Source organism: Hemiscyllium ocellatum, chromosome 26 (genome assembly GCF_020745735.1).
Source record: "Hemiscyllium ocellatum isolate sHemOce1 chromosome 26, sHemOce1.pat.X.cur, whole genome shotgun sequence".
Taxonomy (NCBI): domain Eukaryota; kingdom Metazoa; phylum Chordata; class Chondrichthyes; order Orectolobiformes; family Hemiscylliidae; genus Hemiscyllium; species Hemiscyllium ocellatum.
This window is the reverse complement of record NC_083426.1, coordinates 29737866-29753506: the sequence shown is the minus strand read 5'-3', so window position 1 is coordinate 29753506 and position 15641 is coordinate 29737866. Positions and strand designations below refer to the sequence as shown.

The window sequence follows — 15641 nt, the reverse complement described above, 5'->3', positions numbered from 1 at the left end:
CATCCTCTCAAGTTTAACAACATCCTTCCTTTAGAAGGGTGACCAGAATTATATACAGAATTCTACAAGTGGCCTCACCAGTGTTCTACACAGCCACAGATAACATCCCAATTCCGATACTCAGTGCACTGATCAGTGAAGGCAATGATAACTACCTGCGACTCTACTTTCAAGAAGCTATCCACCTGCACCCCAGGTCTCTTTGACAACATTCCATAGGGCCCTACCATTGACTGTTTAATTTCTGCCCTGTTTTGTCTTACCAAAAAGCAACACCTTACATTTGTCTAAACTAAATTCCACCTGCTGCACCTGTGTTAATGGTTACCGGTGTTAATGCTTGCCAGGAAAACTGGCAAGCAATTGGGGAATAAAATTCTCTTATTCGAGTATCCCTTAAAACTAAAATTCTTTAAGTAACTCAGATTTATAACCTACATAATTTTAAAGAAAATACAGCTGCAATTCACATTATCAGGTATACATAGATACTTCGATTGCAATACTGTCTTCTGTTGCGTTGACCTAATTTTTATCCCATAAACAATGGTTACAAATTATGCCAAAATAAAACAGTACATTAAGTTTAAATTCCCTTGTGTCATGACATTTTCAATTGAGTATGGAAAACTAGGGTACACATTATGCATACTGATTCGTAACTCATAATTTTAATGTGATACAGAAACCAAATTTGCATTGATTTGTTCAACCTCTTCCTGTAGAGTGGGTCAACTGTGTCATTGTCGTATGAGGATTTAAAACGCTTATATTCAGAATACAAGGAGATCATGGATGTGTATGCTGAGGTTGGAGATGATGCTGAAAACGAGCTCAATAAAAACTTGTATCTTTTTCCTGAAGAAGAATCCAACCTGATTGTTCACTGGTGAGATTAAATTTGGTGAATCTAGTTTATTTTCATTTTTAAAATTAGAATCTCTTGAGTTTTAGAAAATGTGTTTTTTAAAAATAAATTATTTTAGTCAATCTAGCTGAGGTTTTCAGTTTATTTATTTTTATTAATCTGGTTTTTAAGACTCTTCCTTGCCCCTGTCCCATCCTATAATCTGCTTTGATACAATCGTTGTAATTGAGTGAATCCTCAAATGAAAATGGTCAAATTGAGTATGTGATTTTATTTGATCCTCAAAACAGACTTTTGAGATGATTAACCTTCAGTTAATTGGCAACTCAACCTTTCTACAGGGAGTCTGTTGATGATAAAAGCTGTAAATAATAAGTGTTGAACAAGACAAAATTGGTAGAACAATATTTATTAATTTTGTTTAATCATGCTATGGATATATTTTTACTTGTTTTCATGATAATTCACTTTTGTCACTAATTTTGAAATTGTACATGTGATAATTTAGCAATTGCCACCCTGCTATATTCATAGTAAAATTAGCGATATTGCTTTTTGATTTTTCTTTCCATGCTATTCTATTGCCAGTAACAGATATTTGTATTCAAAATTAAGATTTGAATCAACTTTTAAAAAATCTCCCGAGAAATCTACTGACTTTGAATTGGCTATTGTATCTTTAAAGTTTTTACATGAATCTGCCCACTTGTCTCAGAGGGCCTGAATGTCACTTGGATATTTTTGCTCCAGACCAGTTGACTGACAAATCAAATATGGCGATGGATTCTGAGCAGGTGGAGTTGCAGAATTTTCACCACATATCAAGTGTATCGAAGCTAAGCATATTGTAGAATGCTTCTTTCCGCTTTAAAATATTTAAAGAAAGTCAGGTGACATTTAATGAGTTTTTAAAATAACATTTATATTGATTTTGTTAATAAGCTAGGTTTCTGTGTGACAGTAAATATAGAACAGGTAAATCATTGCACAATTTAAAACCTCAATTGTTTGAATTTTAAATGTAAATTCAGAAAATACAAAAAAAAACTGATATTTTTCACATCTAAAAATGCTGAAAGCAGCGAGTCTATGATTGCTTACATTCCTTGCCGGTTAAAAGATGTAAATAAATCCCTGACCAAACTTTGTTGCATTCTGTTAGCTTGCAATTCCCCATTCTTCGTAATATGAATCATTAATGATTGCTGAAAAGCTGTGCTAATTGATGGACTGAATTTTTCATTGTGTTGCAAGCTTCACCATACAAAAGCAGATACTGCAAGTGCTGGAGGTCTGAATCAAACACCAAATGAGTAATGAGTACTTTGCAGATTCTGCCAGACCTGCTGAGTTTCTCTAGCATTCTGTATTTGTTGTTAACTTCACCATTTTTGCACAACAATTATGTATTGGAATCATGCAATTCAGTTTAAAAAAAAGTTAATTTTGTTCAATCCCTCCTTTGTCTAAAAAGGTTCATTCTACCTCACTAGCAAACATTTTGGTGTTAGATCTGGTCTTAGGATATCCCATTTTCTATTAAAGTTCCATGGAATTAGTCAAAGTGTGAACTCCTGTAACAAAATAATTGGTTGGAGAAGTATAAATCATATTTGTGTTGTGAAACCATGCGTTTTAAAAGCATCATGTTTCCTTGAGTGTATAATTTCGCTGTAAAATATCTTTGACTTTAGATGGCATCTACCTATTGGACAACTCTAAATTATAACTGGTAATTGATTAAAGTACTTATTCCTAATTTTGTTCTTTGCACTTGAATCGTTTTTATAGAAAAATAAATAGTAATTAGATCTAAAATTCTGTAATATGAGCAGTTGCAAACATATGTTTGTTTTGTTTCATATTAATCAGGAAAAAGCAACGTATAAATGGGATGCATATACTTCGAATGCTTTTTCCAAATTCAAGTATGCTACCTTTTGAAAGTAAGGTATCCCTGAAGAAGTGTATAATAGCACCCAGTCGTGGTTCTCCATTCCAACTTCTGGTAAGGAAAATCAAATCAGACAATTGTGCTTTGTGATTGAACAATGCACACTGAATCAAACTTATTTAATTGTCTGTCCCTCATTAGTCAACTACTTGAAACATTTATGATTTATAATATTGGAATAGCAGATACCAGTCTTCTCCACCTACGAAGAAACTTTTCAGTTTAATGTTTACTTCTATAATGCATTTCTATGGGTCATTAATACTTTCAAAGCTTAGGAGAAGATTTGTAGCTCGGGTGCTTGTTGTTGTGGTTCTGTTCGCCGAGCTGGGAATTTGTGTTGCAAACGTTTCGTCCCCTGTCTAGGTGACATCCTCAGTGCTTGGGAGCCTCCTGTGAAGCGCTTCTGTGATGTTTCCTCCAGCATTTATAATGGTTTGTCTCTGCCGCTTCTGGTTGTCAGTTCCAGCTGTCCACTGCAGTGGTCGATATATTGGGTCCAGGTCAATGTGTTTGTTGATAGAATCTGTGGATGAGTGCCATGCCTCTAGGAATTCCCTGGATGTTCTCTGTTTGGCTTGCCCTATAATAGTAGTGTTGTCTCAGTCAAATTCATGTTGCTTGTCATCTGCGTGTGTGGCTACTAAGGATAGCTGGTCGTGTTGTTTCGTGGCTAGTTCATGGATACGTATCGTTAGCTGTCTTCCTGTTTGTCCTATGTAGTGTTTTGTGCAGTCCTTGCATGGGATTTTGTACACTACATTGGTTTTGCTCATGCTGGGTATCGGGTCCTTTGTTCTGGTGAGTTGTTGTCTGAGAGAGGCTGTTGGTTTATGTGCTGTTATGAGTCCTGGTGGTCGCAGTAGTCTGGCTGACAGTTCGGAAGTGCTCCTGATGTATGGTAGTGTGGCTAGTCCTTTGGGTTGCGGCATGTCCTCGTTACGTTGTCTCTCCCTTGGGCATCTGTTGATGAAATTGCGTGGATATCCGTTTTTGTAGACTCTGTAGATGCTATACCCACAACATTATATTCTGACTGGCCTAGGCTAGGTTTATTGGTTGAGGGGACACATGATCAGTTTCTTAATTGGCTCTTAATGAAAATTGCCTGATTACATTTCCCACTATATTCTGAGTGGTTCTTTAAGAGAAAGGATATTCCTGTTAGGGTGAAAGGAAAGGCTGGTCGGTATAAAGAATGCTGGATGACTAAAGAAATTGAGGGTTTGGTTAAGAAAAAGAAGGAAGCATATGTCTGGTATAGACAGGTTAGATTGAGTGAATCCTTAGAGTATAAAGAAAGTAGGAGTATACTTAAGAGGGAAATCAGGAGGGCAAAAAGGGGATATGAGATAGCTTGGCAAATAGAATTAGGGTGAATCCAAAGGTTTTTACAAATATATTAAGGACAAAAGGGTAACTAGGGAGAGAATAGGGCCCCTCAAAGATCAACAAGGCAGTCTTTGTGTGGAACCACAGAAAATGGGGGAGGTACTAAATAAATATTATCAGTATTTATTGTGGAAAAGGATATGGAAGATATAGACTGTAGTGAAATAGATGGTGACATCTTGCAAAATGTCCAGATTACAGAGGAGGAAGCGCTGGATGTCTTGAAACAGTTAAAGGTGGATAAATCCCCAGGACTTGATCAGGTGTACCCGAGAACTCTGTGGGAAGCCAGAGAAGTGATTGCTGGGCCTCTTGCTGATGTATTTGTATCATCGATAGTCACAGATGAAGTGCCGGAAGACTGGAGGTTGGCAAACGTGGTGCCACTGTTTAAGAAGGGCGGTAAAGACAAGCCAGGGACTATAGACCGGTGAGCCTGACCTCAGTGGTGAGCAAGTTGTTGGAGGGAATCTTGAGGGACAGAATGTACATGTATTTGGAAAGGCAAGGACTGATGGGAAATCATGTTTCACAAACTTGATTGAGTTTTTTGAAGAAGTAACAAAGAGGATTGATAAGGGCAGAGCAGTCGATGTGATCTATATGGACTTCAGTAAGGTGTTCAACATGGTTCCCCATGGGAGACAGATTAACAAGGTTAGATCTCATGGAATAAAGGGAGAACTAGCCATTTGGATACAGAACTGGTTCAAAGGTAGAAGACAGAGTGGTGGTGGAGCGTTGTTTTTCAGACTGGAGGCCTGTGACCAGTGGGGTACCACAAGGATCGGTGCTGGGTCCTCTACCTTTTGTGATTTGGATGCAAGCATAAGAGGTATCGTTAGTAAGTTTGCAGATGACACCAAAATTGGAGGTGTAGTGGATAGCGAAGGAGGTTACCTCAGATTACAACAGGATCTGGACCGGATGGGGCAATGGGCTGAGAAGTGGCAGATGGAGTTTAATTCAGATAAATGCGAGGTGCTGCATTTTGGGAAAGCAAATCTTAGCAGAACTTATACATTTAATGGTAAGGTCCTAGGGAGAGTTGCTGAAACAAGAGACCGTGGCGTGCAGGTTCATAGCTCCTTGAAAGTGGAGTCGCAGGTAAATAGGATAGTGAAGGTGTCTGGTATGCTTTCCTTTATTGGTCAGAGTATTGAGTACAGGAGTTAAGAGGTCATGTTGCAGCTGTACAGGACATTGGTTAGGCCACTGTTGGAATATTGCATGCAATTCTGGTCTCCTTCCTATTGGAAAGATGTTGTGAAACTTGAAAAGGTTCAGAAAAGATTTACAAGGATGTTGCCAGGATTGGAGGATTTGAGCTATAGGGAGAGGCTGAACAGGCTGGGGCTGTTTTCCCTGGAGCACGGAGGCTAAGGGGTGACCTTATAGAGATTTACAAAATTATGAGGGCATGGATTGGATAAATAGACAAAGTCTTTTCCCTGGAGTCGGGCAGTCCAGAACTAGCGGGCGTAGGTTTAGGGTGAGAGGGGAAAGATATAGAAGAGACCTACGGGACAACCTTTTCACGCAGAGGGTGGTACGTGTATGGAATGAGCTGCCAGAGGAAGTGGTGGAGGCTGGTACTATTGCAACATTTAAGAGTCATTTGAATGGGTATATGAATAGGAAGGGTTTGGAGGGATATGGGCCAGGTGATGGCAGGTGAGACTAGATTGGGTTGGGGTATCTGGTCAGCATGGACGGGTTGGATCAAAGGGTCTGTTTCCATGCTGTACATCTCTATGACACTCTAAGTTGTCATTTATTGATTGATCGATCTTTTTCACAAAGTTTTGTTATTGTCACTTTATGGCCTTTCTGCTAAGATAAGAGTCTAGTGTGAAATGTTCTTTACTTTGTTATAGAGAAAGAGAGGCACTTGCATCAAGAACCCAAAAATTAATATCATTGAGCTCATGTTTTAATCATTGTTTAATTTGGCAAAATTCCGATTACATCAGACACTTCATTATCACTGACCATTTCTTTTCCTTCGAAGCATCAGCTGTAATTGGTTTTATTTCTGTTTTGTTTGAATGCTTGGAGACAGTTTTTATCCTTTTCTTTAAAGATGAAACTAATACAGAAGATCAGAAAATACTATTAGAGAAAATACCTAATTGCAACTTTAAACACATTGTTACAAATTTAACGAATAGTAGTTACACTTTAACAAATTAAACCCACCATTACAAGATCAGAGCTGCAGTTACGGTTTTTTAATGAGGACTAATGAGTCAGGTGTATGCTGTCTCTGTCTTCTTCAGCCTTGTAAGTCAGGACATTAACTACACACAATCTATACAGCGACCCCTCAACCTTACAGCTGTAATCTTAAGGTATTGTCTTCTCTCTCTTTGCAGGCCGGTGTTGCATTGCTTTGTCAAATGAAGCTAAGTAAAGTTGTTTGATGTTGTAGTACCAAGGTCTGCATTGACTACACTTGTGCAGAATATTATATTCCATGAATCTATGAATAAACTTGCCTGATTATAACAGCATGTTAGTTTCCCTACTAATCCTGCAGAAGACTTTTAAATTTGAAAATCCAGTCCACTAGAAGTGTAAAAGAATACTGCAAAGGGATGCAAATAAAGTAAGAGAAAATACAACAAAAAGGAAAGTAATATTTCAGGGATGTACAAGTTAAAAGTAAAATGTTTCAGCAGTATTAGGATATAGACAATGTAATCTGGTCATATGTGATAGATGATGTTTTCCCAGGGATCAGTACCAAGGTTTCAACTTTTCGCCATTACTTTCAAGAAATATTGTTCGATAACCAAGCTTAGCGATGACAGCATATTAGGAGACCTGGTGAATTGTGTTGGTCAGCGCAGTAAGTTATGAGGCGGGGTACACAGATTGAATTTGGGAAAAATTGGCTGATGGAGCTTGGTGTGGAATCATCATTTTGCACCCAAGAATGTTAAGTCAATATATTGTCAGAATGGTGAAAGACTAAAAATGGTAGAGAAACAAAGGGATTTGGGTGTTCATGTACAGTGGACTATTGGAATGTTGCTCTGAAGGCTGAAATGAAGTGGAGAAGGAAATGCTTCACTTCAACAGAGCCTTAGACCCCATCTGCAGTGTTCTGTTTAGTTTTGGCTGCTTGATTTCAGGAAGTATACATCTGCTTTGGAACAGTTGCTGTGCAAGTTCATCAAAATTAGTCTGGAACAAATTTGGCTTGCATTTCCCTGAAAAAGGAAGGATGACAGTAATCTAATCCACATGTTTAAAAAGATTTATTCAACTAAATACTGAGAGACATGGTGAAGGATTACAGATCGAGACAGTTAGGTGGCTGGCTATTTAGAAATGAGCTGAAGAACCACATATATCATACAAAGAGTGCATATTGGCTTGAATGAAATATTTTGAGATTGAGAGTAATAATTGTTAGATAAGGATTAGAAATAGAGGGGAAAGGCAGATAAATGGTGTTGAGATAGACAGCCATCATAATCGAACTGATTGGCAGAATGAACTCAAGGAGCTGAATTGTGGCCTTTTCCAACATCTTAACAATGGATTGGAATTATTTTCTGAGCAAGTAAATGTAATCATATTTTCTAATACAAATCCTGCAAGCTTTTTGAGCCAGTTTTGTAATCAGGCCTATCAATCTTTATGCAAGAAAAGTGTTTACGGTACTGGTTTGTATATCGTTAATTTGAAAGAAAATCTTGATTCCATGAACCAGACACTTTCTAGTAATAAAAACAGCAACAAAAACATTCAATTATCTTTCTCTTCAAATTTGTGTTTCATTAAAATAATTGAAGAAAATCAGTGAAGCTATTCAGTACTACATACTGAGATAAACTTAAAAACTGCCGAAATGGAGATGCAGAACACTCTGAAAGCTGATATTTTGTGTAAGCTTTAAATGTCTATGTGATAAAAGAGACAAATTGAAGTTGGGGAGTGGAGATTGAGAGTTCACAACACTCTGAAGGCTAGTTCCGTTGGTGTGCTCAGCGTGCACTTTGTTGCATTTTCCTCATCATTTTCACAAAAATAAGGTAACCATTTGAAATGAGCAAATTCTAGAATGATGCATACTGCTTTCACCAGTGTTTTCCCTTCACTCCTCTCTCAAAACCGAATCATAAAATTCCTACAGAGCAGATACAGACAGTTCAACCCATTGAGTTTGCACCGATCCTCGTCCCACCCCATACTCCATTCCATACTCGTAACCCAGCATTTTAACCATGGCTAGTGCATCTAACCTGCACATCCCTGGACACTAAAGGGCAGTTTAGCATGGCCAATCCACCTAACCTGCACATCTTTGGACTGTGGAGGAAACCAGAGGGAAATGGCCTGGAATTTCTTGAAGACCTGTACAAAACAGAAGCAGTTTCTTTTGATAAGGCTCGAATTTCCTGTATCCTTGGAACTTGCCCTGTTCATTAAAGTAGCTCCACTGCTGTGTAATGTTAATATAGGTCAGGCGATTCCTGCATTTATATCAGTCTAACCTTCAGTTCATATTTTTCATGCTTTATTTTTCTTCAATTAGATTATTTTCTGGACCTTGTAATGCATTTTTGCAGCACATGAATAAGTGTCATTTTTATAAACGACTTGGATGAGGGCATAAAAGGAGGGGTTTTTGAATTTGGATGACACTAAGGTCGATGGAGTTGTGGACAGTGCAGAAAGATATTGCAGGTTACAGGGGGATATAGATCAGCTGCAGAGCTGACCTCAGAGGTGGCAAATGGAATTTAATACAGAAAAGTGTGAGGTGATTCACTTTGAAAGGAATAACAGGAATACAGCATAATAGGCTAATGGTAAGATTCTTGGTAGTGTGGATGAGCAGAGAGATCTGTCTGTGTGCATAGATTCCTGAAAGTTGCAACTCAGGTTGATAGGGTTGTTGAGAAGGCATACAGTGTGTTACCTTTTATTGGTAGAGGGATTGAGTTTTGGAGCCATGGGGTCATGGTGCAGCTGCACTTGGATTATTGCATACAGTTCTGGTCGCTGCATGATAGGAAGGATGTGGAAGCATTGGGAAGGGTGCAGAGGAGATTTACTAGGGTGTTGCCTGGTGTGGCAGAAAGGTCTTATGAGGAAAAGCTGAGGGACTTGAGGCTGTTTTCTTTAGAGAGAAGATGTTTGAGAGGTGACTTAATAGAATCACACAGGATAATCATAGGATTGGATAGGGTGGACAGTGAGAGCCTTTTTTCTCGGATGGTGATGGCTAGCATGAGGGGGCATAGCTTTAAATCGAGGGGTAATGGATATAGGACAGATGTCAGAGGTAGGTTCGTTACTCAGTAGTAATGGTGAGGAATGCCCTGCCTGCAACAGTAATGGACTTGCCAACATAAAGGGCATTTAAATAGTCATTGGATAAACATATGAATTATAAGGGAATAATGTGGATTGGATGGGCTTTAGATTGTTGGCCTAACATCGAGGGCTAAATGGCCTGTACTGCGCTGTATTGTTCTATGAATAAGTTCAATTAAAAGTTGAAAAGCTTTCATTACTGGATTTTGTGAAACAGGTACTTGATGTACTGGAGGGACAACTTGATAGTTTCAAATCTTCAGTTTAGTTGTCATGTATAAAACAAGCAATGTGGTATTAGACAAAACTTCCTTCAGGCTCTGATTGCTTATGTTGATTTCTGTCTGTTTTATGGCTGGCTTTAGGTTGGAGTATTCCTATTAGATTCTCAGTAGAATTTGACCCAAGCAAGTTTATTATAAATTTTGACGTATCAGTTACACTTTAGAAATAAAAATTCCAAGTCAATCAGAAGTTAAATTTTAAAGTACAGATAATCTAGATTTGTGAAATAGATGCCAAACAATATTGAAATTTTTGTGGCTTCCTATTTTCAGTAGTTCATCAGAGAGAGGTCATGATGAAAGACTGTGATCAAAGTCAATTGACGCCTTGAGTGATGCAGGTTCAAAAAAGTTAAGGTTCTTTTTAATGTGTGTTCTATCTCTCAAATCTAGACACAATTTGTTTAAAGGAATTGCCTACTTTAGAGAATTAAAGTAACTGAACCAAAGCTGATTCCATTAAGAAAGATCTACAAAAGTTTCAACACTATTATGGATTTTATTTCTCCCTTTATTCTGTTCTAGTCCCACCAGCTTCAAGTTGGACACAGCTGGCTGTTTGTAGGTGGAGGTAATCTGAAACTCCATATTAATGCCTCTGAGAAATGTGCGGAACAGTGTGGTTCATTTTTAGTTCTGCTCGAAGAAGGAGATATTGGTATGTAATCAAATTTACTTCACTTTTTGTTCATTCTATGATAAAGGACAGAATATGTTTTCTGTTCTTCCAGCTCTCATGCTGCAGGTAGAAAATCAATAATTGTTTAAAAGCTATCCCTCTTTAAAACATTTTCAATATGTTATCTACTCTAAAAATTTTTAATTTAAATAATTTTGTTCCTATTTGTTTTTGATTCTTTGGTTGCATGTAGTGCTAATGGAGATACTAGCTAACTTTTTTGCACTCTCTCTCTGTATGACTGAACTTTATTGGGGTGCACCTTCAGCACAGAAATCTGTGCTTTCTCTGACGATTTATTGTTCCAGTCTCATTCCATTTTGCACCAGTATGGGGATAGAGTGCTGCTGCAGCAAGTCTCAGGGGCGTAGCACAGTTGGAGAAACAGATGGTTGGCAGCTGCCTATGTTAAAAAGAAAACAATTTTTCTGCCTAAATATTTTGCACTTTCTTATAATGGGATTGAACACAGCTGCACTTGGGAGTGCATTTTTCAAAATTGCCTGCCTTCTTACCAATGAGTGAATTCTGGGTACCTAGGCTTTACAGGTGGCCACATATCCAAAATTCAAATTGTGCAAACGATGGGAAAATGCAGCAGAAGCAGGATTTTCATCTTTTGACACATGATTATCGTGCACTATATGATAACAGTGGGTTTAACTGTCTAAAATAGGATCAAATTGCAGAAATTCATCAGAAAATCAGCAGGGGGCATTGTAATACCCAGATTACAGAATCTTGCAGTGAGTGTTGTTGAATTGAGCAGATTACTGCGCCAAGATATTCTGTTGGTTCTGTAGATGTTGGAGCAACGCAGGCTGGAGTTGTGGAATCCCAGATATTTCCCTCTGAAGGAATCCACTCAAGATGGAGAATTTAGAAAATTCCACCAGTTAAAATAATAATTACTAAGGAAAAGTTAGATGATTTAAAAGCCTGGCATAACTGTCAAACTGACCCAGCCCCAATTCTCTACTCATCAGTACTTCCAAAAAGATTCTCTCTCCAACCTCTTGCACTCTTTGGGCTCCTGACAACCAGACATGCTAACTCACTGAGCTGAACATGATCTCACCTGCTCAGACCTGACACTCCCCCACCCCCATGATACTAGCTTGAACTACTGGATCTGATGCCCCCTTGACCGTTTTGTACTTTGCACCCTAACCCCACACTTAGCTACATACTTCACTAACACAGGAGATGTCAAAGTGGCTGGCTGTGCAGTTGAACACTTCATGCATAGGATACAGCATTAGCTGTGCAAAAGGGGGCCTGCTTTAATTTTTCCTGAATGTCCTGCATCACAGGAAAACTTGGAATTCAGGTACACCTTGTGTTTCTGAAGAATTAAAGGATTGGAATTGCTGGCTAGAAATGCAGATCCCAATCGTAATGCAAAGCAGTAAGAGTAGAATGGTAATTCAGGTCTAATTCTCACCTGATTTACAAGTGAATTCATGAGCATTTACAGTTGAGACAGAAATAAAACTTAAGTCCAGTGGATGGAGGAATTTTGATAAGCTGATTTGGCTCTTCAAATCCTTACCAGTTGTTATTATTGTAGGACTTAGAAATAAGTACAAACTTCGTAAAGCTATATTTTGTGTTACAATCCTGTGCATATTGCTGTTTGATTGTGTAAATTCCTTGACAAAAAGACCCAAAATCTGCCTTATTAAGAGGAAAAATATTGTATATTTTTCTGTGATCCCAGGTAAACATTTGTTTCCTACTTAATGTTTTAAAGCCATAATGTGAAAGCATTGAGATGTGAGATACTGTTCTGTTTGTCATAATCTATTTCATGTTAAGCAGGAGAGTATGTTTTTGTTTTTCACATTCTCAAAAGAAAATGTAAGCTGTGCACACAAGAACAGGTTGCCGAGAATATCCACATTAGTATCCTCCTGCATTGTTTCATCATACCCGTTCAGCATTTCATTGGCTTTTTTCTCTCTCGTGTACTTCACTGCAGCTACTCCATCTGGTAGCACTTCCGATATCCTGATCAAGCTATTTGTGATTATCTTTGCATGAATTGTAATTATTTGCTTTTCATCAAATACAGTTTATGCCAATTCAAATTATTGGCGGATGACCATTTTACCAACTGGAGAACAAACAGTCGTTATTTGTGTTGGATCCATCTAACTGAGGATGTTCCTAGTGCTGTCAAATGAATGTTTTGGTTGTATGCAAATACTCAATATTTATCCAGTTTAGAACTGTTATTTGAATGCACGTCTATGGACAGATCTACATTCCAAAATATGTTTTAATTTGTACTGCTAGATTACACTTTGGTTGATCTATGTTGGCAATATTGCACAACAATCCAGAGTGTCATTTGCACATGGGAAATTTCTGAATGAGTCCAAAATAGCTTTTCAGAATTCCAGAACTGGCTGCATGTAAATGATAAGTTAGTTGAGAAAATGTTAAATATTTTGAAAGCAAAGTCTGCATCAACTTAAATTTCTGATTGTTTACTGTCTCTGCTAACTGATGATGCAGAATAAATTATTAATGTTTTCAGGGAGAAATGACTACTAATTACATAAACAGAAGTTAATCATTTCAAAGAATGAACTGAAGCATGAGACAATTTAGGGGAATAGGTGGCAAATATTCCCCCACTAAAAGAAAATAATGGTAGAGTACTTATTTTGCTTAAGGCATGGTTTATATTTTGTGTTTTTTAAATTAAGTTATGTGATGTTTAAATAATATTTGTGTATAAATATGGTGGCTTTGGAGAACTGGCAATAATTTTAATGTATCCTCACCATGTACATAGTTTCAAAACAACTTTGTAAAGTTTTGCTTTGTATATATACATATAAATATATATAAAATATATTTGTATATGTGTAAATGTAAGAAATCATTGAACTATGTTGCTTTTGATTTTTTTGATAAATGAACATTTGAGTCGAAAGGTAATTTACATATGATGTCCAAGCAGCATAGTGTTTTGTTCAAATTAAAGAGAAAAAAAATCCAAATGCAATTATGGCCTTTCATTTTCAGCATCGTAGGTATGGATGAGAACAGAAATAATTAAAATTTCCTTTATAATTATGTAGAAGAAATCGGAAAATAATGCAAATGCTGCACCAGTCATACATGCAGTAGTCTACAAGTTGCTTCTAATGGATACTACATTATGGCAACAATATCAGATAAGTTGTTCATTTGTGTGCATAATTGAACAGGAAATGGGTCACTTATCAATGTTTTAAATTGTCAAACAATCATGAGAAGCCAGATCTGGTAATGGCACTGAAATCAGCTTGAATCTTGGTAGCATTTTTAAGATAATGTGGATAAACTTTGAGTATTTGTTTGATTCTAAATACTTGATGTTTGATTGTTTCTCTTTTGGTAGGTAAGTGAGGAAACAAAATGGATGCTCAAAAGTGCACTTAGTTTGCTTTATGGAAATTAATACAATACTTGTGCATTATTCTTTTTCCTAACTGTTTACCATGTAGAATGGTTTAAAATCCATTTTGGCTTATGCTTAGCCAATATTATAAATGTTTTAAAGTTCAATAAATCTCAATATTTTGCCCTAGTAACATTTTCCCATTTTCTATAAACGGGGGGTGAAATTGCCTGGACTGGATGCCAGTATTTTAATTATTTGCCGTAAATTTAGAAGCAAAGCAATTTCAAAATGGCTTTTATTTGTCTTATGCTGTTAAAATTAGCTTAATTTGTTTATCAGATAAACAGTTGTATCTGAATTGTTGGCTTAAAGATCTTGCATCGGATGCAGTGACCAATTATCTGACATTTTAAATAAATTATTTTTATTGAAACTTGCTGTATACTTTTGCTGGATCAAGATGAGACACTGCAGACATCAAACATTTAGCTTTACGCCCATTTTTGTTCACCTCCCCAGAGAGGTGATGCTGCTCTACCAGTGACTCTCATTCTCTCTCTGTCCATGAACGGTCTCCCTTGTCTCATTAGCCTATTCACTGATCTTCCTTCCTGCTCTTCTTTGTCATAGTAGATCATGTCTTGAAAGAAAGTTAATTGGTAATTATTCTCAGCAGGTTTAACTTGTTTCCTTTCCCCCTTCAATGAATATAAATTGACAAAACCCTTAATGATCTTTCTTTCCTTATTTTGACAAACTAGTCAGAATAGGACAGGAACATTTGCAAGTAAAACTTTTAAAAGAAGTGGCTACAGAGATAGTGGAGATTTTGGTTAAAATACAGAGATGACTGGATTTTGGATGGGTTCCAGCAAATTGGAAAACTCCTATTCAGTCATCCCTGTTAAAGTTGAGAGGGAGACAAAAAAACAGGAAATTTAAGCCCAGTTATTATATGTAATTGGGAAAATGCTAGTGTCACTTAATAAAGAATAACGAACGAGCAGGACATTTAGAAAAGCTTAATGGATTTGAACAGTCACATGGAAATCATTTGACATCTTTGCAAAAGTTCTTCGAACATGAAATAAGCAGAGTTGATATAAGAGTATTTGGATTTTCAGAATGTGCAACTAAAAGGTAATTGCGTAAGATTGGAGCTCTCAATTTTGGGAATAATGAATTGGCTGTGGATTAAGGATTGGTTAACACGACAAAAGTCAACAGACGTGTCTTTTTCAGGCTGGGAAGGCATAATTTATGGAGAGTCACAAGAATTAACCTGGGGATCAGTTATTTACCATCCATATTAATGACTTGGAGGAAGAGGCACAATAACCTATCTAGATATGCTGGTGATGCAAAATAGGCCAGGGGGCTTTTTGCGATGATGACATAAGGAATGGATGTATATGGATTGTGAATGGGCAAAAACACAGCAAACAGAGTTTATTGTAGGAAAGCATAAGGTATTGCAGTTTGATAGGAAGAATTGAAAGGCCATTTAAATGAAGAGACTTCAAAAAAAGTGCTGCATAGGGATCAGTGTTCTTGTGAATGAACCACAATGATGGCATGCACTTAACAGTAAGTAATTAAGGTGGCAAATAAAATTTTGGCCTTTGTTATTTGGGGCTGGATTTTAAAAATAGGTAAGTTTTGTTACAACTGTATGTTGGTGTAGCTGCAACTGTAGTAGTGTACAGTTTTTAATCCCAAAACATCAGGAAGGATGC

The 15641-nt window shown here is 37.2% G+C and overlaps 1 protein-coding gene across 1 annotated transcript in view; it reads left to right on the top strand.

The window, feature by feature from the left end:
- Nucleotides 1-14338, top strand: part of c26h6orf89 (chromosome 26 C6orf89 homolog) — a 41192-nt gene extending 26854 nt beyond the window's left edge. Inside the window, exons 4-7 of the mRNA XM_060845136.1 lie at nucleotides 726-889; nucleotides 2741-2876; nucleotides 10355-10487; nucleotides 12583-14338. Coding sequence (XP_060701119.1) covers nucleotides 726-889; nucleotides 2741-2876; nucleotides 10355-10487; nucleotides 12583-12665 — 516 coding nt within the window. The 3' untranslated portion in view covers nucleotides 12666-14338. The remainder of the gene's footprint in view (nucleotides 1-725; nucleotides 890-2740; nucleotides 2877-10354; nucleotides 10488-12582) is intronic.
- The last annotated feature ends 1303 nt before the right edge of the window (nucleotides 14339-15641 follow it).